The sequence below is a fragment of the Eubalaena glacialis genome, chromosome 1, assembly GCF_028564815.1.
Source record: "Eubalaena glacialis isolate mEubGla1 chromosome 1, mEubGla1.1.hap2.+ XY, whole genome shotgun sequence".
Taxonomy (NCBI): domain Eukaryota; kingdom Metazoa; phylum Chordata; class Mammalia; order Artiodactyla; family Balaenidae; genus Eubalaena; species Eubalaena glacialis.
The window spans coordinates 212237093-212260109 of NC_083716.1; the positions used below are offsets into that span (position 1 = coordinate 212237093).

General features: G+C 41.0%; 2 protein-coding genes across 2 annotated transcripts; both read right to left on the reverse strand.

Annotated features, from left to right (window-relative positions):
• Nucleotides 1-6212: 6212 nt before the first annotated feature.
• LOC133100368 (gamma-crystallin F) lies at nucleotides 6213-8605 on the reverse strand. Its single transcript, XM_061204381.1, has 3 exons — nucleotides 8597-8605; nucleotides 8274-8516; nucleotides 6213-6485 (listed from the first exon to the last, which is right to left on the reverse strand). The coding sequence occupies exons 1-3, from the start codon at nucleotides 8603-8605 to the stop codon at nucleotides 6213-6215; spliced, it is 525 nt and encodes a 174-aa protein (XP_061060364.1).
• Nucleotides 8606-15855: 7250 nt separating this feature from the next.
• Nucleotides 15856-17575, reverse strand: LOC133100374 (gamma-crystallin D). The gene is made up of 3 exons (XM_061204394.1): nucleotides 17567-17575; nucleotides 17244-17486; nucleotides 15856-16128 (listed from the first exon to the last, which is right to left on the reverse strand). Exons 1-3 carry the CDS (start codon nucleotides 17573-17575, stop codon nucleotides 15856-15858), a joined length of 525 nt encoding a protein of 174 aa, XP_061060377.1.
• Nucleotides 17576-23017: the final 5442 nt, after the last annotated feature.

Genomic DNA, 23017 nt, shown 5'->3' on the forward strand with positions numbered 1-23017 from the left:
GGATCCTTTTAAATATCTGAAAATACTTTTTCTCTACAGTTTCAGTAGTCCCAGTTTCTTTACTCTTAGGAGATGGTTTTTAGACTCTTCACAATTCTGGTATCCTCTTTAGAAAATGTGACGTTAGTAATGATACCTTTACAATGTATTGCCTAGAAATGAGAAATTTATTTGACTAGTTTGGAGAACAGTAGATCTATTATTTCCTGTATTCTAGGTGCTATAGCTCCCTTACATACTCTTATAATTACATTATTTTTAGGCAAGCTTTGGACTTCTTGATAATTTTTAAAAGTCCACAACAAGTACAAAATACAATACTTAGGACAATAAAAAGATAAATAAAATGTAACGACAATAGTTAACATTTAATGAGTTACTATATGTCAGGCATTTTATAGCACTATGTTATTATTTACATCTTACAAACGCCCCATGAGGTGGCTTCTATGATTAGCCCCATTAGGCAGCTGTAAAGACTGCAGTTGAGAGGTTAAGTGCTTGCCTGATGTCTCACAGCTAGTGGATGGTAATGTTAGTATCTAAGTTTGATTCCCAAAATTAGCTCTTGAGAATTCAGGAACAATGCTTCTAACAGAAAACCAGCTAGAGGGTTATGGTAAACTGTAACTGTGAACGCTGAAGCATTTTAAAAGTTGTAATGATTATTAGTTAATTTAAATTTGTTGAGTTGAAATCTGTTGTTGCTGCTGCTTTTTTTTTTTCTAGTGCTGCTGCTTCTTTTTTTTTATATTTATTTATTTATTTATTATTTTTTTCTTTTTTTAATCAGTCATCAATTTTATACACATCACTGTATACATGTCAATCCCAATCGCCCAATTCTAGTGCTGCTGCTTTTTAAAGGCAAAATTGAGTACTGTGAATCCTTGAATGGAGGATTATAATGGAGGATGAAGGGGGAAAAGAAACATTTTAAATAAAGCCTGATTAAGGGACTTCCCTGGCGGTCCAGTGGTTAAGACTCTGCCCTTCCAGTGCAGGGGGCGCAGGTTTGATCCCTGGTTGGGGAACTAAGATCCCACATGTCATGTGGTGCGACCAAAAATAAATAAATAAATAAAAGGGAAGTTCTTTAAAAAAAAAAAAAGCCAGATTAAGTAAGTATTAAAGAGGAAGAGTTTTCAAGAACAAAAGTGGTGCAAAAAGTGAGCTGTAGGACCTGGAAACCATGATGAAGGATCTGGTGAGACTTAGTTTAGAATGGACTAGTCTGATTTCAAGGAAAGAAAAGATGATGAGGTACAACAGGGTTTATCTTATTTTCCAAGCCAGGACCCTGAGAGGGTGAGGCAGGTGGCCACAAAGTCTGAGTAGGGCTCTGGGATCTGCGCTGATTTGCAGCGGTCCCCTTTCATGTGGCATGTGTGGTGAAAATTTTCTGGAACTCTTAACAAAGCCCAAAGGCTATGAGAACAGGAGCTATATTTATGCGCTCTATCAACAGTTCCCAATTCCCACCTCTGAGACCAGTGTAAGCTGGCAGTGGGAGGATTCAGGCAGAAAGACAAACATCGTTTGGAGGATACTGCTCAAAGCAGCCTCAAGACGCAAGCTTGGGTGTTATTCTAAAGAGCCAAGGTCGTGGCTTTCAAATGCAAGGATGGGCAGAGGAACTGCCCTACACACTGCTCATCATGTCTGAATACACCTAGATTGATCTGAGACATTTTAAGACCAGTGGGTTATGAACAACCATATATGTCTGTAGACACTGAGAGAGGGATAGAGACACAGAGGAAGTCAGCCAATGACATGTGGCATAGCTGTCCCTGTTTTCTAAAAGAGATGAATCAATATTCTGGTAAAAGAACTACTCATATACAATGGTAAGAAAAAATGTAAAGGATGTAAAAAGAGTTGGTTGAGAAATCATAAGTATATAGGTGTTGAGCTTGAAAGTGAAAGTGAAGCAAGAATTTGAACAAGGGTATGGGATCTATCTTACTCATGAACTCAAAGTTTCATAAATTAGAAATGGATCTGTCAGATGTTGAGAGATGGAGGAGAAGACATAGGCTCTGTGAAAAGGCACAAACAAATGCTAGATTCCCTTCTCCGAAGGGCCACAGCTGCTCCGGTGAACACAGACCAACCATCATGCCTTTCTTCACCTTCTCTTAGGAAATGCCTATGCTGTGTCACAAAGCTCTCAAACACTGCTATTTGAGTACAATTTACACTTACTTAATAAGCTCTTTGGCTAAGTTATAAGTTTACCTTGGCTACACGGCATAACAGTATATTTAAAAGGTGCAAAATAATCTCTTACCAATTGTGATGTTGGGACAAACTTTTAAACCATACCTGCCTTCCTTCTGGTGAGCACTGGGTGGTGCTCTCATCTAAGAGGAAGTAAATCTAGGCAGTTGTGCACCAGGCCTCTGTCGCTCTACTTAGCACAGCTTCGAAGTCCTTAATCTCTCTCTTAGTAATTCTAAATGTGGATGCATAGGCACCCTGGTATTTTTTGTTTGTTTGTTTATAACAGCTTTATTCATAATCACACTTATGTTCAAACTGAAGGAGATTTATAGATGTATACAGGGCATCCTGGTATTTTTAAGTATTCATTACAATTTTCCAAATTTCCTTGATGAATCTGTATGTAGTGCTTTTTAGTATAATGGGCAAAAAATTAAAAGTGATATAAAACAATTAGATTCCACTTCTCTAATTATATTGGCATTGTTCGTGCTGACTTCAATGTTTCTGGATGTATCTGGTCTGAAGAACTAGCCAAAAAGTCATTATGTTAAAAACAAAAACAAAAACAAAAAACCTCTGTTTATTGTTTAAAATTTTATTATTTTTTTAAATGAAAGATAAAACTTTTATTGTGTAAGTCACTGAACTGTTGGTGCTCTTTGTTACAGCATTTAGCTTTCCCTGACCCATACATTCTTCTTTGTCTTGTGCTCTTAAAGCTGGAGTGCACCCCAGGCTTCTCCACCTACACACACTCCCTTGGGCATCCTTATGTTCAGACTTATAACTTTCAATACCATCTGCCCACCAATGACTTACAAAAGTAGATCTCCAGCCCAGCCTCTCTCCTGAACTCCAGGCTAGTATAACCAGTTGCCTGGTTAACAATTCCACTTAGATGTTCACGGACACCTCAAACTCATCTTGTCCAAAATGGGACCTCCTGGTTTTCCTCCACAAACCTGCTCTTCTGCAGCTCTCCCTGTTTGGGTTGAAGGCAACTCCTTCCTTCCAGTTGCTCAGACCAAACCTCTCTCTCACCTCCACATTGAATCCAGCAAGAGATTTCGTTGGCTCCGCCTTCAGAATATGTTCAGAATCTCACCACTTTTCACCTCCATAAATGCCACACCCTGTCCTGAGCCACCATTCTCTCATCGCTAGTATCTCTCTGTTTTCTTCCTCTCCCCTTCCTCTTTCTTTTTATTTTCAAGTTTCTTCAAATAACCTTAGCAGTTAATCCTAACAGAAGCAACCCATATCCCCAAATAATGTATTCAATATTCTAGTTTTGTTCTTAGAGAAAAAAAGTTGTTTTTTAACGAGAGCTGGAAGGGCCGAGGAGAAAGTAACTAAGTTAAGAAGCTATTGGAATAGTTTTAATGAAAGGTAATGCGAGAAGGAGTGGCAGTGAAAATGTAAAGGTTTTAAATAGCTTGTGTTGATTATTACACAACCACCTTTTCTTTTTTTAAAAAAATTTATTTATTTTATTTATTTTTGGCTGCGTTGGGTCTTCATTGCTGTGTGCGGGCTTTCTCTAGTTGCAGTGAGCGGGGGCTACCCTTCGTTGTGCGGTGCGGGCTCCTCATTGCGGTGGCTTCTCTTGTTGTGGAGCACAGGGTCTAGGCGAGTGGGCTTCAGTAGTTGTAGCACGCGGGCTCAGTAGTTGTGGCTCACGGGCTCTAGAGCGCAGGCTCAGTAGTTGTGGCGCACGGGCTTAGTTGTTCTGCGGCATGTGGGATCTTCCCGGACCAGGGCTCGAACCCGTGTTCCCTGTGCCACCAGGGAAGCCCCTACACAATCACCTTTTCCAGTTCACAGGTCTGAGTAGGCAGCTAGCTTCGGCCTCTTGGAGGAGAACAGGGTCACATTGCTTGTGGAGGAAGCAGCAGTGTTAGTGTTTTGTACTAATGCTTCTCCTTTACTGGTTTTTTCTTATGTGGATTTGAAATAATTTTGCTTGTTCCATTGTTCTCCTTTTATTTTTTAAAATGCTTTGGGCTTTAGAGCTCAGGTTCTAGATGCTGGTTCTGAGCCTACTGACAATATCACTTCTGTCTCAGCCAAGGTCTGATGACTAATGCTGTTTCCCTCCCAGATCTGGCCTTAACTATCAGACCACCTTCTCTCTTACTTCTCTGGGCCCTTCATACTTCAGTCAACACAAATTAGTCACTGTTTCCCTCGTATGTGCCATGCTTTCTTCCCTGTGGGACAAGATTAGTTCATGGCGTTTCCACAACATTTATTTCCATTTCTCCGAAATCCATAGAACTTAATAATAATAATGATAATGATGATGATGATAATAATAATTGTAGACAGTTGGTGAGCACTTACCATGTGCCAGGCACTGTACTTAGTGTTTACAGGCTTTATATCATTTTAACCTCACACCATGCAAGGGAGGGACTTTTACTATCCCTATTATACTGACGAGGTACTCTCTGCCCAGATCCTTTCAGGCCTTCTTTCCAGCTACGAGTGCTCACCCCTCAGCCTCTGCAGGCTTTGCTGCTAACGCTTGCCCTGCAACCTTCTGACGATTGCCCCTCACCAGCCAGTGAGGACTGGGAGTTTTGTGTCTCCCTTGCCCTGTGATCAATGGCAAAGGGGACTGTTGGCAGATAACCAGCCCCCAGATCCTTTGCCTCCAGGAGGGAGAAACTCGGAGGTATGATCCATGCTCTGAGGCTCTCCAAGGGATCCGGCTAAGTTTTCTTCCCCATCTTGCTTCTCCGACTCCCTCACCTTTCCTTGTGGGAGCACTTCCCCATAAGTCACTTTTCCTGAATCCTTGGTTCATGATCTGTGTCTGGGGGAACCCAATCTGATACTCTTGCCTGGCTCATACAAGATATAGTTGAGATTCAAACTAAAGCAGTCTAACTGCAGTCATATTTTAGAGTTCTAATCCCTTTGTTATATTGCCCGTCATGTAGGTATGATAATCTGTTTCAATCTCTTTTTCCTAGCATTCTGTTAGAAATTTTACCAGAAGAATTTTGGAGCCGGATCTTTGATACTTGATAACAAGCCGGATCTTTGATAATTCTCAGTGTGGTGGTGGGAACTCAAAGTCGTTCCTAGGGATGGCTGAAGTTGCAGTAGGAGCATCTCAGACACTCTGACAGTATCTTGGGCTTCCTCCTCAATGCTCCCATGGCCGTGTAGACATACATGCCACAACCATGCTGCTGGAATAATTATTTTAAAAATTCTGTTGGATATTCTGCTCCCTCACTAGACTGTAAGCTCTTGGGGACAAGGACCCAGTTCTGCTCATTGTTGTTTCCTGGTACAGAGCCCAGTGTCTAAAAATGGAGGTGTTCAATCTTTTCGGATGTAATTCTGTAGTACAAGAAACTAGATTTAGAACTGCAGTTCCTAAATTTCATTTGCATATGAATCACCTGTGGGGTGGGGTTTAGGATTCTGTCTTTTAACTGGTGTCCCAGGTGATTCTGTTGCAGGTGATCCTCAACCCATGACTGATCCTTTGAAAACACTAACGTACAAGGTCCAGATACTCAGTAATAACTAAGGAACACTTACGTTGTAAGTTCTTCTTATATATCAGTTGCTTTGTGCCTGGCATCGTTGTAAGAGAATTATGGCTATTAACTTAATTAAGCCACATTTAATTCCTATGAAGAGAAAAGTATTATTACCCCCTTTTTTACAAATTAGAAAACTGAGACACAAAAATGTTAAAAGTGCTAACTTGCTCCATTGTCTATAGCTAGTAAGTGGATGTGGACCCAGGCATTCTGGCTCCAGAGCCTGTCCTCTTAACTGCTACCCCACACCACCCTTTCCACTGATACATGTAAGAAAATCCACATTATTCCCAGCTTTATTTTTGCTGAGCCTTTTTTTCCAAGGAATCTGAAAGGAAAAGAAAGCTACATAACTGCAGGAGACACACAGGAAATATTTTATTCGCTTCCAGATGGAGAAAACGGTAGAGTAAAAATATTTCAATAGAAATCCACGGCCCTTCTCAAGGAGCCCACTCTGGCATCCAGGGCCCCCCAGTCGTGGTAGTGCCTGTAGTCTCCCGGCCTCAGTAGGTACTGCCGCCCCCGGTAGTTGGGCATCTCGTAGAGGACCCACCAGCCCTCCAGCACGTGAAGGGAGTGGATCTCACTGAAGTGGAAGCGGTCGCGGAGCGAGGAGCAGTCTTCCGTGAGCTCCACCATCTGGCCTCGGTAGTCCTCCCGCTCGTAGATCCTCAGCCGGTGGGAGCTGGTCTGCGTTCAGCAATCAGCAGATGGGAAGAGTCGGAAAACCTAGCCTTTAGCAACCAGTCACTCACACCCCTGGGGGAATGGGCATTTTTTTTTTATCTTTTCTATATCAAAGATGACAAACTAAAAAGACAGCCAACAACAGGGCCACTGGGTATAGTTGGGTAGATTGCACACTGCAAAACTGAAGAGGGGGCCATTCACATAGATCAAGATATGCATGGTGCTCCATAGTTTTCTAGGGCCACAACCTACATGAATCATATTTAGTACCTACTTAGTACCATTCTTAAGTGACAATTTTTATATATAATTTGTGCTCTCTCCTTTATAGACTTAAACGGTGGTCTGGAGCTCTCCTTGGAGGCTATAAAAATAATTAGATATTAAAATAAAAAGACAAATATATCCCTGGCAAAAGGCATTATTTTCAATCTCAATAGCATTAGAAGAGGCTGGGGAGAGAGGAAGTGGAATTGCTTTCCCCAAAGTGAAGCACAGATGGTGGCAGTCCAGCCCAGGCAACTCCTTAATCCCTTCCTTTCTGCTTTCAGTCCTGCTATTCTAAAATCCTGAAAAGCAAGAGCTATCGTAACGATTAGCTTTCAGTTCTCACCTCTAATATATGGTCTGGCAAAACACTTTTAGGTAATTAATAAAAATAGAAGCTCAAGATCATGAAGGAGGCTTGTCTAGATCAATAGATTATAAAACCTTTAGAAAAATGTAAGGGCAGGCTGTTAGTCCTGGGCAAATCCTGTCTGTCTCTCCCAGAGCACTTGTTCTTTTATCTGCTTGTTCCTTCCCAGCAGGTATCCACTCAAGTCCTTCTTCCTTCTTCCACCATTAAATCCTTGTTAGGAAAGGTTCTCATAAGCAATTCATTCTGAGGTATAAAAAACTGCTAATAAGGTATCTTCCATGGTTTGCAGAGGACTCACATGTGCGTTATCTAATTTGATCTTCACAACAGCCTGACACACGTAGAGCAACCATTCTAAGTCTTTTCTTCTTTTATGAGAAACTAATGACTAGAGCTTTCAGGCTGTAATCAAAGAGTCAGGGCTGGAAAGTGGAAGCCCAGATTTCCAAGCTTCTAATGCCAGTCTGGGTCCTATCAAGGCTTTCAACCCTCTGAGGGGATTTCAAACTTCCCCAGAGTGGTACATTTTCCACAGGACTCTGTCATAGGCAAATTAAAGCATCCCTAACTGTGGAATTCCAGGCTACTCGGGCTTTACTTGGGTAGCAGTGGGCTTTGCAGGTGCTACTGGAATCACATTGTTGGTTATTTGTTTTGCCTAATCAAAAAGCAGAACTTGAGGGACCCTTGATGTTCATAATGGTTAATATTTGGAGGAGGGCGTAGTTTGCCAGGTGCTGGGCAACCTCCTTTTGACCTCATCACAGCTCGATGAACCAACTGCCCTTATTAACCCCGCTTTACAGATGAGGAAGGAGAGAAGTAGCCCAGTAAGTAGCCTAAGGCCACCTGAGTGTGAGGAGTTCACCTGTTGCTTATTCCTCAGCGGTGGCACAGACACTCTAATACCGTGCACCACTTTTGCCCAGTAGAGGTGAGTTTAATTTTAGCAAAGGAGAATGCAATTTCAATTAAGAGCATTGCATCACTCAATTTTTCAGTGGAAGGAAACCTTAAAGATATTAATAAAGGGAAAGAGAACCCGGTTAGAGCCAGCAAAAGAAGGCCACCGTCCTGCAGCCTGACCACTGCGTCTGGAGCACTGGTGTGACCCGAGGGCACGGCAGGCCCAGGGGAACCGGACTCACGTGGGGGATGAGGCGGCAGGAGCGGACGGAGTCGTTGAGGCCCATCCAGTGCTGGTAGTCGGGGTAGTCTCCGCGCCGCAGGAAGTACTGGCAGCCCGAGTAGTTGGGGCGCTCGTAGAGCATCCAGCAGCCGCTGTCCACCCGGATGGAGTTGCAGCGGCTGAAGCAGGGCTGCAGGTTGGAGTGGTCGCCGCTGCACTCGTAGTGGCGGCCCTGGAAGCCCCGGTCCTCGTAGAAGGTGATCTGCAGGGAAGGGAAGGACAGGGCTCAGAGGCCTGGCCTCCAGCCCGGCTGCGGGCCCCTCCCGCCGGCGCGGGGCTCACCTTCCCCATGGCTGCTGGATGCGGCGATGCGAGTTCAGTGCGGAGGGGCGGGCGCGCGGGTCTATATAGCAGGAGGGCTGCTGCGTTGGCAGGAACGACACAAAAGGGGCCCCCGGGTGAGGAGGATTTCCTCTCTCTCTTCTATATAATGACGGCGGGGGTGGGCGGGGGACTTACTGTATGTTTTCTCTTAGACTCTCCAGAGCTTTCGAACTGATGACCCGCGTAAAACTGTCACTTGGTGCCTCTGGGGCCTTTAAATGAAGCCTATTCAGGAGATTGGAAGCGAGCAAAAGCGCCTAACCGGGTTAATACTTGTAATGAAATATTTTTTAACGTTTTTGAATTTCGAAATGATCTCTTTTTGAGGAACAACACCGGGTAGTGACCGGGTCAGAGGTCAGGATGGGCTCCAGCGGGAGGCGTTTAGATGAGAGAGCATTTCCTTGGTGTGAGGATGTGGGACGTGGGATGCACCTGCCTTCTCCGCAGGACGTCTGAAGGAGGATGGGATTCTCCTCTAAGAGGACCTCCTACCAGCCTCCGCGCTGATGAGCGGGTGCAGCAGACAACACACCCGAGGAAAGGTGATGGGGGTTGGACCCCGAGGAAGCCCTGTTTAAGCACCTGGCTCGGCTCTGCTCCCTGGAGACTGGACCAGGGCCACCTCCCGACTCAGCCGCTGCTTCTGGCCCACCGGCAGGAAGCCCGCAACTTTGGAGTTCATGAGGGAACTAACGGGTGGTTATTACTCACACCGTGACTTTTCATTTAACCAATAATTTTGCAAACCTGGTGCTAAGGTTAATTAGTTCTAGCTGCTGACAAATTCAAGTTAACATGCAAATGTAACAGATTTAAAATCCTACAATCTTGGGAAGATTCTGCCTTCTCTACCTTCCCCAGCCCTGGGCAAGCCTGGTTGCTCTCTAGTTAATGCTCTGGTTCCAGGGGCTGCAGGCTTCCTTCCTTCCCCACCCCCCCACCCCACCCCCGCCATATCCATCCCCCCAGCAGCTTCCGGCGCTCCACTCTTTAGAACAGGATTTCACAACCTCATACTATTTTGACATCTTGGGTCAAAAAATTCTCAGTTGTGAGGGTGTGTCCTGTGTATTTGAGGATGTTGAGCAGCATCCCTGGTCTCAACACTCTAGATACTATTTGCATTCCTCTCAAGGTTGTGACAACCAAAAAATATTTCCAGACATTGCCAAATGTCCCCTGGGGGAGTGAAATCAACCCTGGTTGCAAACCACTGCTTTAGAAGGAGCTAGTCCTCAAACAGATATAACCGTGATACATGTGTCTCATTCCTTAGTTTGGATTCTTGCTACTTAAGTCTAATGCTAATAAATTGTTTGCCCTGAACAATTTTATCTGAAACACATAAATTTAATAAGCCTTATTCACAGTCTTTCTTTTAAAAATTCTAATTTTATAGAAAATTGGAAACTATAGAGAAGTAGAAAGGAGGAAGAAATTAAAACCATAGTGCCGTATTTTAAAGATCACTGTGGATGAATATTTTAAGACCTCATTTCAGTTCTGCAAGATGAAAAAGTTCTAGAGATCTTTGCACAAGGACATCCATATAGTTAACACTACTGTACTATGTGGTTAAAAAATGGTTAAGATGGTAAATTTAATGTTATGTGTTTTTTATCACAATAAAAAAGACACCTCAGGGGCTTCCCTGGTGGTGCAGTGGTTGAGAATCCGCCTGCCAATGCAGGGGACATGGGTTCGAGCCCTGGTCTGGGAAGATCCCACATGCCACGGAGCAACTAGGCCCGTGAGCCACAACTACTGAGCCTGCGCGTCTGGAGCCTGTGCTCCGCAATAAGAGAGGCTGCGATGGTGAGAGGCCCGCGCACCACGATGAAGAGTGGCCCCCGCTCGCCGCAACTGGAGAAAGCCCTCGCACAGAAACGAAGACCCAACACAACCAAAAAAAAAAAGACACCTCATTCCTCCCCTGCAAAAAAAACCTCTTAATTTTCACTTCTTTGATCTAATACTTTCATTTCTAAGAATTTGTCCAAAGGAAATAGCTAAAGGTACATGAAAATATTATGCACGGTGGCATTTTATCAGACCACTGTTTATAATATAAAAAATTAGATACAAATAAAATGTCCAAAATAAGGCATTAATTAGGTAAGTTATAGAACATCTCTTTGATGAGATGCTACACAGCTACCAAAAATCATGTTTTCAAAGAATTTATTTAAGGATATGGAAAATGCTCACCGTATGTTAAAATTTTAACATGAGTATATTATACACTGAAAACTACAAAACATTGCTGAAGAAAATAAGATATAAATAAATGGAAAAACATCTTGTGTTCATGGATTGGAAGATTTAATATTGTTCAGATATGAATACTTCCCAAAGTGGTCTACAGATGTAATGCAATCCCTATAAAATTCTAATGATATTTTCTGTGGCAGTAGAAAAACCCATTCTAAAATTTATATAGAATCTCAAAGGATCCCAAATACCTCAAACAATTTTTTTTGTGTGTGTGTAAAGCCATTTTTAATTTTTATTTATTTATTTAATTTTGGCCTCACTGAGAGGTTTGCAGGATCTCATTTCCTGGACCAGGGATTGAACCCGGACCACCACAGTGAAAGCACTGAATCCTAACCACTAGACCACCAGTGGACTCCCCCAAAACAATCTTGAAAAAGAAGAACAAAGCTGGAGAACTCACACTTTCTGATTTCAAAACTTACTACAAAATTTACAGTAATCAAAACAGTGTGGTACTGGCATAAAAATAAACATACAGACAAATGGAATAGAATAGAGAACACAGACACAAACCCTTACACATATGGTCAAATGATTTTTGAGAAGGTTGTCAAGACCATTCAATGGAGAAAAGACAGTCTTTTCAACAATGGTACTCGGAAAACTGGATATCCACATGCAAAAGAATGATGTTGGACCCTTACCTTACACCACATACAAAAACTAACTCAAAATGGTTAAAGACCTAAATATAAGGACTAAAACTATAAAACTCTTAGAAGAAAACATAGAGGAAAATCTTCGTGAGATTAGAATTGGCAATGATTCCTTGGATATAACACCAAAGCATAGGCAATAGATAAATTGGAGTTCATCAAAATAAAAACTTTTGGGCATCAAAGGAGACTATCAACAGAGTGAAGAGGACACCAATGGGATGTGAGAAAGTATTTGCAAATCATATATGATAAAGGATTGATATTCAAAATGTATAAAGAACTGCTATAACTCAGCAACAACAATAAAACACCCCCCCCAAAAAAAACCCAATTGAAAAACAAGGCTTGAATAGACACTTCTCCAAAGAAAATAATACAATGGCCAATAAGCACATGGAAAGATGCTCAACATCACTAATCATTAGGGATATGCAATCAAAACTACAATGAGATACTACTCCACACCCATTTGGATGGCTAGTATAAAAAGCAAAATCAAAACAGAAAACAACAAGTTTTAGAGAGGATGTGGAGAAACTGGAAAGCTTGTGCATTGCTGGTGGGCATGTAAAATGGTACAGCCACTGTGGAAGACTGTATGGTAGTTCCTTAAAAATTAAACATCAAATTACCATATGATTTAGCAATTCCACTTCTAGGCATATACCCGAAAGAATTGGAAGCAGGGACTTGAACAGCTATTTGTACCCCAATGATCATAGCAGCATTCTTTATTATAGCCAAAAGGAAGAAACAATTCAAATGCCCATTTAGGAATGGATGGGTACACAAAATGTGGTATATGCACAGAATGGAATATTAATCAGCATTAAAAAGGAATGAAATTTTGATAAATGCCACGACGTGAACAAACCTTGAAAACACTATGCTAAGTGAAATGAGCCAGACACAGGACGAATATTATATGATTCAATGCATTTGAGATACCTGGAATAGTCAGATTTATAAAGAAAGAAAGTAGAAGGGTGGTTACCAGGGGTTGGGGGAAGGTGGGAATGGGGAGTTATTGTTTAATGAGTACAGAGTTTCAGTTTGGGTTGATGAAAAATTTCTGAAGATGAATAGTGCTGGTGGTTGCACAATGATGTGAATGTGCTTTATGCCGCTGAATCGTACACTTAAAATGGTTATAATGGTAAATTTTATGTTATGTATATTTTATTACAATTTAAAACATCTTCCATGAGCAACAAGAAAAAAGGGAATCAATATGAATTTTTTCAATATTAATTTCTTGATTTCAGTAATGCTACTGTGGGTTAGGACTCCACGCTCTCACTGCCGAGAGCCCAGGTTCAATCCCTGGTTGGGGAACTAAGATCTCACAAGCCGCGCAGTGCAGCACACACACACACACACAATCTACTGTGGTTGTAAGAAAACATTAAAATGGGAAAACTCCTAGTGGTTGAAAGGGAATTAAAAAGCATTTAAAACAGAGTTTATTTTAACTTACTTATAGTCCTCTTACTTTATAAGAAGGGAATAATTAATAAAATTAATGTCTTAAAATTTTTTTTTACATTTCCCTTCTTCGGCTTTCTTCCTCTTTCTCCCTTTATTCTTTCCATTCTGACTATCTTACACCACCAAAGCTTACATTCAAGAACTGATAATATTTCAAGGTCCTCTTTAATCCTGGGAATTAGTGCTCTGGGCACAGTTGTGCTGTAGGCAAAGCTTGTTGGTTGATTTCCTTCACCCAACCTTCCTTGTGTATTGCCCTGCTTGCAGCTAGCAGCTATGGTTTCCAGGGACACCAGCTTCAGGTTGATGATATGGTGGGAGATGGACAAAACTTGGGGCCCTGACGATATTGTTGAGCTGCTGAACTAACCATTCCTAAATTCCGTGCTACCCTAGGACTTCCTATCATGTGAGCTAATAGATTTCCACATTGTTCATCCATTGCTATGGTGTTTTGGCTACTTTCAGTCTAATGTATGCTAACTGATTCAGATCCATTTTTGGCCAAGGGATTGGGGTCAATTCTGATCAAGCTTTGGAGGATGAGTAGCTCACTGGGTAGAAGGTGGGGAAGAGTAATCCAGGTGAGGAAAAGATGTGAGCAAACTCAGAGAGGTGTGAAAATGCTTAACGTGATTGGATGACTTGGATGAGATGGAGTAAAGGACAACTGGGGTCAGGTAATAAGAGAGGAAGTAGATAGGCTGGGGCCAGTTTCTTGAAAAAGGTAGAATATTTCCCTGTGGGCAGTGGAGCAATATCAAAGGTTTTTAATCAGGGAAATGACTTGATCAGATCAGTCTTTGAGTACAAACGTAGTCACCACTCCTCCTTTCTAAGATTCTAGCAGTGAGAGTACAAGTAAGAAAACAAGCAGTAGAAGAACTAAGGTAAGTGAATATAGTGTTATACTTCCCTATAACCTTACACAGGCAATCTACTAACACACACAGATATACACACATATGGAGAGTATATGTATACAGTTATATAAATATATATAACTGTGTGTGTATCATGTGTGCATTTATATAGACAGAGAATGCAGCTTTGGATTATCCTATATATTTAATTCAGTTCCTGGTTGGTTGGTTGCTTACCTCATGGTAAGAATCTGTAAGCTGGTGCTGTCGTTATTTTGGCAAGCATCTTCCTGATTCCACAATGGAAAATCATTGATTTTCTGAGCTGTGAGTTCTGAATTCTGATGCCACTTCTATTATTAACTGTTTGAAATTAGAATTGAACCTCAGTTTACCTTACATAAAGTGAGTGATCTAGGTTAGATGATCTCCAGGTCTGAAATATGTTAAACACCATATTACTTCATTGTGCTATAGTGACTTGCTTTCCTCCCTCCCTCCCTTCTTCTTCTTCTTGGCGGGGGGGATTTTCCATTAGGAATTTCTTTGAGACTCTGAATAAAGTTCTAAACAGTCACCTCGGAAAAAGTCACATATACTCTGTGTCAGCTAGAAATGTATATTGAACTACAAATAAAAGAACACCCAGTGGTGGTGCCATAATCAAATGTGGATTTATTTTACTCCCATTACAAGAAGTCTCAAGGTAAAGGGTTGCTGGCATTGTGTGATGGTTAATTTTATGTCAACTTCACTGGGCTAAGGGATGCCCAGATAGCTGGTAAAACATTATTTCTAGGTGTGTCTGTGAGGGTATTTCCAGGAGAGATTAGGATTTGAATCAATATACTGAGTAGAGAAGACTATCCAATCTGTTGAGGGCCTGAATAGAACAAAAAGGAGAAGGAAGGATGAACTCCCTCTTCCTTCTGCCCTCAGACATCAGCACTCCTGGTTCTCAGGCCTCTGGACTCAGACTGAATTATGCCACCAGCTTTCCTGATTCTCTAGCTTGCAGATAATGGGACTTCTCAATTTCTATAATCACATGAGCCAATTCCTATAATAAATCTCCTCATCTATATCTATATAGATCCTGTGGGTTCTGTTTCTCTGGAGAGCCCTGACTAATAAACATTGGTTCAGGGGCTTGACCACATCAAGGCCAGCATTTCTGAAACTGTGACATTTCCCTCGTACTTGTCACCTCTTGAGTGTAAAATGTCCGAAATAAGAGGGAATTGTGGCACCAGGGCAGCTGCTCCCTTTCATTAGGAAGGCAAAAATTTTTCCAGAACCATCTCCTCTCTCCCCATCAGCATTCCTCCACTTAATGTTTCAATGTCCAGAGAGTGTCATGAGACCAGTTCAGCATCAAAATCAAACATGAAAGAAAAAAAAAAAAAAGGCAAAATAATGAAAGGAGAAAAAAAAAAAGAGAGAGAGCCAGAGATTTGTGAACTCAATTTTGCATACAATTTAGGGAATTTAAAAATCTTCTGAAGCCCATTGTAGCCAGCTTCAGAATCCCTGATTTAAGAAGTGGGTCACACTATCTCTGAGCCTCAGCTTTCAGATCCTCACTCCTCAAAGAAAAACTGAAGAGATATCTCACTATCTGGTTTGAAGCAGCAATGTGTTTAAAGGCCAGAGAATCAAATAAGATAATGTATTATGAAGTGTTTTGTAAACTGTAAAGCTCTGCTTCATTGGAAGGCATAGTTCTATTGTGAGAATTTTCTTTGTTACCCGTAGATCATACACCTTGATTTCCACGTGCATCTTGTGTGTATGTGTGTGTATGTGTGTGTGTGAGTGTATAAATAAAATAATAAATGTAGGACAAAAGGAAAAACACAAGCAAACCATTGCCAGGAAAACAGAAAATATTTTATTACTTTCCAGATTGAGAAATGATGCACTTATTTCAGTAGAAATCTATGACTCTCCTCAAGGAGCCCACTTTAGCATTCATGGCCCCCCAGTCATAGTAGCGCCTGTACTCCCCTGGCCTCAGAAGATACTGCCTTCCCCGGTAGTTGGGCAACTCATAGAGGACCCAGGAGCCCTCCAGCACATTGACAGAGTAAATCTCATTGAAGTGGAAGCGGTCCTGAAGAGAGGAGCAGTCCTCAGTGATCTCTATCATCTGGCCTCTGTAATCTTCCCTCTCATAAAGTCTGATCCTGTGAGAGCCAGCCTGGCCCATCCGGAGGTGGAAAGAGGAGAAAAGCAAACCATGAAATGATTCCAACACATTCGTGCCATTCAGTTTGGTGAGGACCAGCTCAAGCCATTTTCAAATATATGGTAAAAATGCATTATTTATGAATCTTTGTATACTCTTCATTTTTAAAGGTGGAGATTCAGTACCTTTCCAAGATCATAAAGTGTGACTAAAAATTAAGAAGGAAATCTCACTCTTTAATATATTCAGATATTTCCCAGGATGAACTGTTAACCACGCTCAGGACACTGTACCATAGAGAAACCCAAATCTTTAACAGTTTATTACTATTTTTGCCATTTTGAAGAATTATTTTAAATTTTCAAGCATGTGTCTTTGAACAGTAAAGTCAGTTTATGAAATGAATTACTCTACATTGAGTTTAAAATAAATCTTGGAAAAATCACCAAGGACTTAGATGCTTTTGTTTCTGTGGAAAGCAAAGTGAAACATCTGAAGTCTCTCAGTTACATACTTGATTTTCATTTAGTAATTTATGAATAGAATGAGGAAAAATGGGAAAGAAAAATGAGTAAGCCCAAGGACTAACTTTTAAAAAACCTTAGAGTTTTAAGACATGTATGAATTATATGTAGCCTGTGTGTAAAATCTCTGCATTGCTCTCTACTGAGAAAAAGTACTTTTATTTGTACAGGTGGGGAAAACCAAAACATGCAATTGGGAGGCAAAAAGGGGAGAAGAGTCTTAACAAGAATTAACCCTTGTAAAATTTTCCTTTTCGACTCCTGTCTGCTCAGAAACTAACTAGCACCTAATTATTTTTCTGTTGGATATTAGTGGTTTTTCTACAACTCCATTGTAAATGATTCCAGGTCAGGACCTCTAGTTTATACGTGCCCGGGGCAGCCGATACATTCTTACTCAATAAATATTTGTTGATTAACTGGTACCTGGGCAACACTTTACTTTTGTTCAAGGCAAATTATATTGAACTAATATACCATAGCTTACCTTTTCCCCAAACTCTCAATTATTCTAAACGATCACTACTCCAAATGTTTAACCTTTGTTTGAAACTATCCATTCTGGGTTCAAAGTGAACCAGAATGATATGGAACTGGACTCACGTGGGGGATGAGGCGGCAGGAGCGGACGGAGTCGTTGAGGCCCATCCAGTGCTGGTAGTCGGGGTAGTCGCCGCGCCGCAGGAAGTACTGGCTGCCCAGGTAGTTGGGCTGCTCGTAGAGCATCCAGCAGCCGCTGTCCACGCGCACTGAGTTGCAGCGGCCCAAGTAAGGCTGCAGGTTGGAGTGGTCGCTGCTGCACTCATAGTGGCGGCCCTGGAAGCCCCGGTCCTCGTAGAAGGTGATCTGCAGGGAAGGGAAGGACAGGGCTCAGAGGCCTGGCCTCCAGCCCGGCTGCGGGCCCCTCCCGCCGGCGCGGGGCTCACCTTCCCCATGGCTGCTGGATGCGGCGATGCGAGTTCAGTGCGGAGGGGCGGGCGCGCGGGTCTATATAGCAGGAGGGCTGCTGCGTTGGCAGGAACGACACAAAAGGGGCCCCCGGTGAGGAGAGGATTTTCGTGTTCTCTTTTTTCTCTTTGCTGTCAGAGTCCGTGGGGCTCATTGTGGGTTTTGGTCCCATTCTCTCTGGAGTTTCTATCACTAGCTGATGCTATTGAGACAGTTTGGAAAAAAAAAAAAGTAATTTGGGACAGTGTCTATTTAATAATAGAAGTAGAGCTTCAGCCATTTCATATATATAGTCCACTCTTTTATTTGTACGGGTTGGGGAAAAACAAAAAAATATAAGCGGTGGAGCAAAAAAGTCAGAGTCTTAATATGGCAAATATAAATTAATTTGTAAGAAGTATGCACCATAATATTGAATACTAATGGTTAATAAGGAAATGACCTGTACTGAATACTGAAAATTTCAAATTAGTCTTTTAAGAGAGCTTCCTCATTAAAGGGTGTAAGAAATTGGAATGTTTTACCAAGAAGGTTCACAAAATTTCAAACTTTCAGTGTGGTAAAAAAACAAAAACAAAAACAGCAAACGCAGATCTTTAGTATTTGGTCTGATTTTGTGGCAGTCATACTTGGAAGTAGACTGAAGATTGGATGTTTTATCTTGCCTACTTGAAATTCAAAAGGGAGAATGGTTTTAAGATGATTCATCTCAGAAAGAAGAACTAAAAGGGAAATTCCTAAAAGCTTAAGGAAATAAGAAAAAGTAATACTTTTAAAATACAAAACCAGATTACCTCTTAGGTTATTATAAAAGAAAACCAAATTCCTAAGAAACCCATTTCTGGTAGGATCTAGATACACCTTTGTTCTACGGGGAACAAGAGTACACAGAGCTTTTGACTTAGAGGAAATTAATTGCACGAACACAAAGAGGAGCTATAGCTGGAATGGTGTAGGGAGAGGGAGGAATAAATATCTAGAAGCTTGGACTCTAGGAAGGCTTTAGACAGTATTTATCAGCCTGGAAGAGGATAGTCTGTAGGACTGAAAGAGCACTGGAGGGGAAGATGACCTACGCCTTTAGCCTCTTTGATGTTCAAAGAATTAGTCCCAGTCCTATGTTGACTCATTGAAATACTTTGTTTTTACTTTGGGTCATAAATCTTTGTAAGTTGATATTTATCAATTAGACACCAACTCCGTATAATATGATGTTTCAGTTCTTGTTGCATGTATTTACAGAGTTACTTATGTTAGCCTAGTGGAATATATGCAGCCAGAATCTAAAGAATAAAAATCATTTTAATTAAAAATGAAAAAAATAAGAATGAAAAATAATAATAAATTTAAAAAAACCATCATTTTGCTCAGAGCTGTTTCTGTGGGGAGAGTGTTGATAGGTGAAAACAGTAAAACATGAGAACCCTAATGCAGAGTCCCAGAGAGCGTCTAGAGGAGCAGCATGGGGATGTCAGTGGCGACCACCACTTCAGCTGACCTGCAGCTACAGCTGAAATTTAGGATCCAACTGGAGGACCAAAACAAGGGCACTTTGGGCTTGGCTTTTTCATTAAATGGGAAGAGGGAAGGCTTTATTTCTGCCCGGGGGAAGAAATAGGGAAAACCCCCTACACTTCTCATAGAATTGAAATGTGGAAGCTGTGGGCCAAAAGGTGGCTTAATTTCAATGCTCTACAGAAAATTCTGGGAGTGACAAATGTGTATAAAACCTAAGTCCCAAATTGTACTTAGTGTGCTAAATGAGCATAGCTTAAGACCTGAGACTCCTTGCACCTGTGGCACAGAAGCAGAGCTCTACACCAGTTGCCTGGAATGAATGATGGCAATTGTCTTTGGAGGGAGAACAAGAGAGAAGAAACAACCTGTTGTCCCGAGCTCTGGTCCAGGAAGTAACCCTTTGTCACTCTATAAATATTCACATGGTTTCAAACAAAAGTGAAGAAAAAAGATACTAGTTCAGGTTCAGATTTTGCTGCATGCAGGGTTAATGATTTGTGTAGCTAGTGTAAATAGTCTACAAAATGAAGTATATAAGAAATACCACTTTCCTTATTTTCTGTAACTCAGAATATTTTATGAACCTAAGTCTCATTCCACTGGGACGGAGATAAAATTTAACTTTAGTCATTGTTGGGATTTCCTCTCCTCACTTACCCAGGCTCTATGGTTGGGTTTTGAGGGCTTACATGGTACCAAGGCATTTCATGGTGGGGGAGGATTCACTGGAAACTACTGTGATGTCCATTGTTGGTGGCTCTCCCCAGCTTTCACACCAGTGTGGAAATAAGAACAGCCTTGAGGGCTGTGGACTTGGAGATGTATTTCGCTTGGCTGACACAGTGTTTAGATGTTTTTGGTGATGCTTTAGGTTGGTTCATTCTTTCCACAGTTCACCATACTACCCATTACTCCTTGTCATCTTAAAGAAGGTTGTTTCACTTACAGGTATACCTCATTTTATTGTGCTTTGCTTTATTGAGTTTTGCAGATACTGTGTTTTTTACAAATTGAACACTTGTGGCAGCCCTGCATCGAGCAAGTCTAGCAGGGTCATTTTTCCAACAGCATTTGCTCATTTAGAGTCTCTGTATCACATTTTGGTAATTCTCACAATATTTCAAACTTTTTCCTCATTATTATATTTGTTATGGTGATCTGTGATCAGTGATCTTTGATGTTATTATTGTAATTGCTTTGGGGCACCATGAACTGCACCTATATAAGACAGCGAACTTAATCCATAAATGTTGTGTGTCCTGACTGCTCCACCGACAGACTATTCCCCATCTCTCTTCCCCGCCTTGGTCCTCCTTATTCCCTGAGACACAACAATATTGAAATTACGTCAGTTAATAACCCTACAATAGTCTCTAAGTGTTCAAGTGAAAGGAAGAGTCACGTGTATCTCACTTTTAATCAAAAGCTAGAAATGATTATGCTTAGTGAGGAAGGCATATGCTTGTTGAAAGTCAAGATAGGCTGAAAGCTAGGCCTCTTGCTCCAAACAGCCAAGTTGTGAATGTAGCAGGAAAATTACTGAAGGAAATTAAAAGTGCTGCTCCAGTGAACACACTAATGAAGAAACTGAAACAGCCTTATTGCCTATATGGATAAAGTTTGAGTGGTCTGGATAGAAGATCAAACCAACCACTACATTCCCTTAAGCCAAAGCCTAAACCAGAGCAAGGAGAACCTAACTCTCTTCAATGCTACGAAGATTGAGAGAGGCGAGGAAACTGAAGAAGAAAAGTTTGAAGTTAGCAGAGGTTGTTCATGAGGCTTAAGGAAAGAAACTGTCTCCATAACATAAAAGTATAAGGTGAAGCAGCAAGTGCTGATGTAAAAATTGCAGCAAGTTATCCAGAAGATCTAGCTCATATAATTAATGAAGGTGGCTACACTAACCAACAGATTTTCAGTGCAGATGAAACAGCCTTATATTGGAAGAAGATGCCATCTAGCACTTTTATAGCTAGAGAAGAGAAGTCAACGTCTGGCTTCAAAGCTTCAAAGGACAGGATGACTTTCTTTTCGGAGCTAATGCAGCTAGTGACCTTAAGTTGAAGCCAGTTCTCATTTACCGTTTTGAAAATCCTAGTCTTTTAGAATTATGCTAAATCTACTCTGCCTGTGCTCTATAAATGGAACAACAAAGCCTGGATGACAGAACATCTTTTTACAACATGGTTTACTGAATACTTTAAGCTCACAGTTGAGACCTACTACTCCATGAAAAGATTCTTTTCAAAATATTACTGTCAATAACAATGCACCTGGTCACCCTGGAGCTCTGATAGAGATGTACAATGAAATTAATGTTATTCTCATGCCTGCTCATACAACATCCTTTCTGCAGCCCATGGATCAAGGAGTAATTTTGACTTTGTCATATTATTTAGGAAATATATTTCATAAGGCTATAGCTACCATACATAGTGATTCCACTGATGGATCTGGGCAAAGTCAATTAAAAACCTTCTGGAAAGAATTTGCCATTCTAGATGCCATGAAGAGCATTCATGATCCGTGGGAAAAAATCAAAATATCAACAATAACAGGAGTTTGGAAGAAGTTGATTCCAACCCTCCTGGATGACTTTGAGGGATTCAAGACTTCAGTGGAGGAAGTAACCGCAGATATGGTGGAAATAACAAAAGAACTAGAATTAGAAGTGGAGCCTGAGGATGGGACTGAATTGCTGCAATCTCATGATAAAACTTTAATGGATGAGGAGTTGTTTCTTATGGATGAGAAAAGAAAGTGATTTCTTGAGATAGAATCTATTCCTGGTGAAAAGGCTGTGAAGATTGTTGAAATGACAACAAAGGATTTAGAATATTACATGAACTTGATAACATGAGGTTGATAAAGCAGTGGTAGGGGTTGAGAGGATTGACTCCAATTTTGAAAGAAGTTCTACTGTGGGTAAAATGCTATCAAAGAGCATTGCATGCTACAGAGAAATTGTTTGTGAAAGGAGGAGCCGTCAATCAATGTGACAAACTTCATTGTTGTCTTATTTTAAGAAACTGCCACAGCCAGCCCAGCCTTCAGCAACTACCACCCTGATCAGTCAGCAGCCATCCGCACGAGGCAAGACCCTCCACCAGCAAAAAGATTATGGCTTGCTAAAGGTGCAGATGATGGTTAGCCTCTTTTAGCAATAAAGTATTTTTAATTAAGATATGTACATAGGTTTTTTTTAGACACAATGCTATTGTACTCTTAATGGATTATAGTATAGTTTAAACATAACTTTTATATGCACTGGGAAACCAAAAACTCATGTGACCCATTTTATTGTGATATTTGCTCTGTTGTCATGGTCTGGAACTGAACCCACAGTGTCTGTGAGGTATGCCTGTATTTACATCATCTCCCTGACCCTTGAAGGTATTGAGTTGGAACCTCAGACAAGAGTCTTCAAACTCTGCTCAGTTTCTACTAGTTTTTGCCAAATAAAAAAGCCTATGAATCAAAGCAATATTCTCAAGCATTCTTTCTTGGTCTGAACCACACTTTATTAGAAACTTGTGTATTTGAGGGGATTGAAATATTCTTTTTTAAATGTATATTTTAAAAATATAAAATGATGTAATAATAGATAGTGCTTACTTTTGAATTTTTGTTTTGTTTTTAATTTCAAATGTCCTTGCTTGGCAAAATAAAAATAGGCAGCCCTATGTTGGTTCCTATTTAAGGAAAATTGGTCTGGGAAATCTAAAATATTAAGAACCCCTTGATTTTAAAAATGTGAAAATATGATGAGCAATTGTTGGGGGGGGTCTTGTTTTTTTATAATATTGATACTTCAAAATCTTATCCTAGAGTTATTCCAGAAATTATCCCTCCAAGGGAGGAGGGACAAATTAGGGGTATGGGATTAAGAGATACAAACTATATGTATA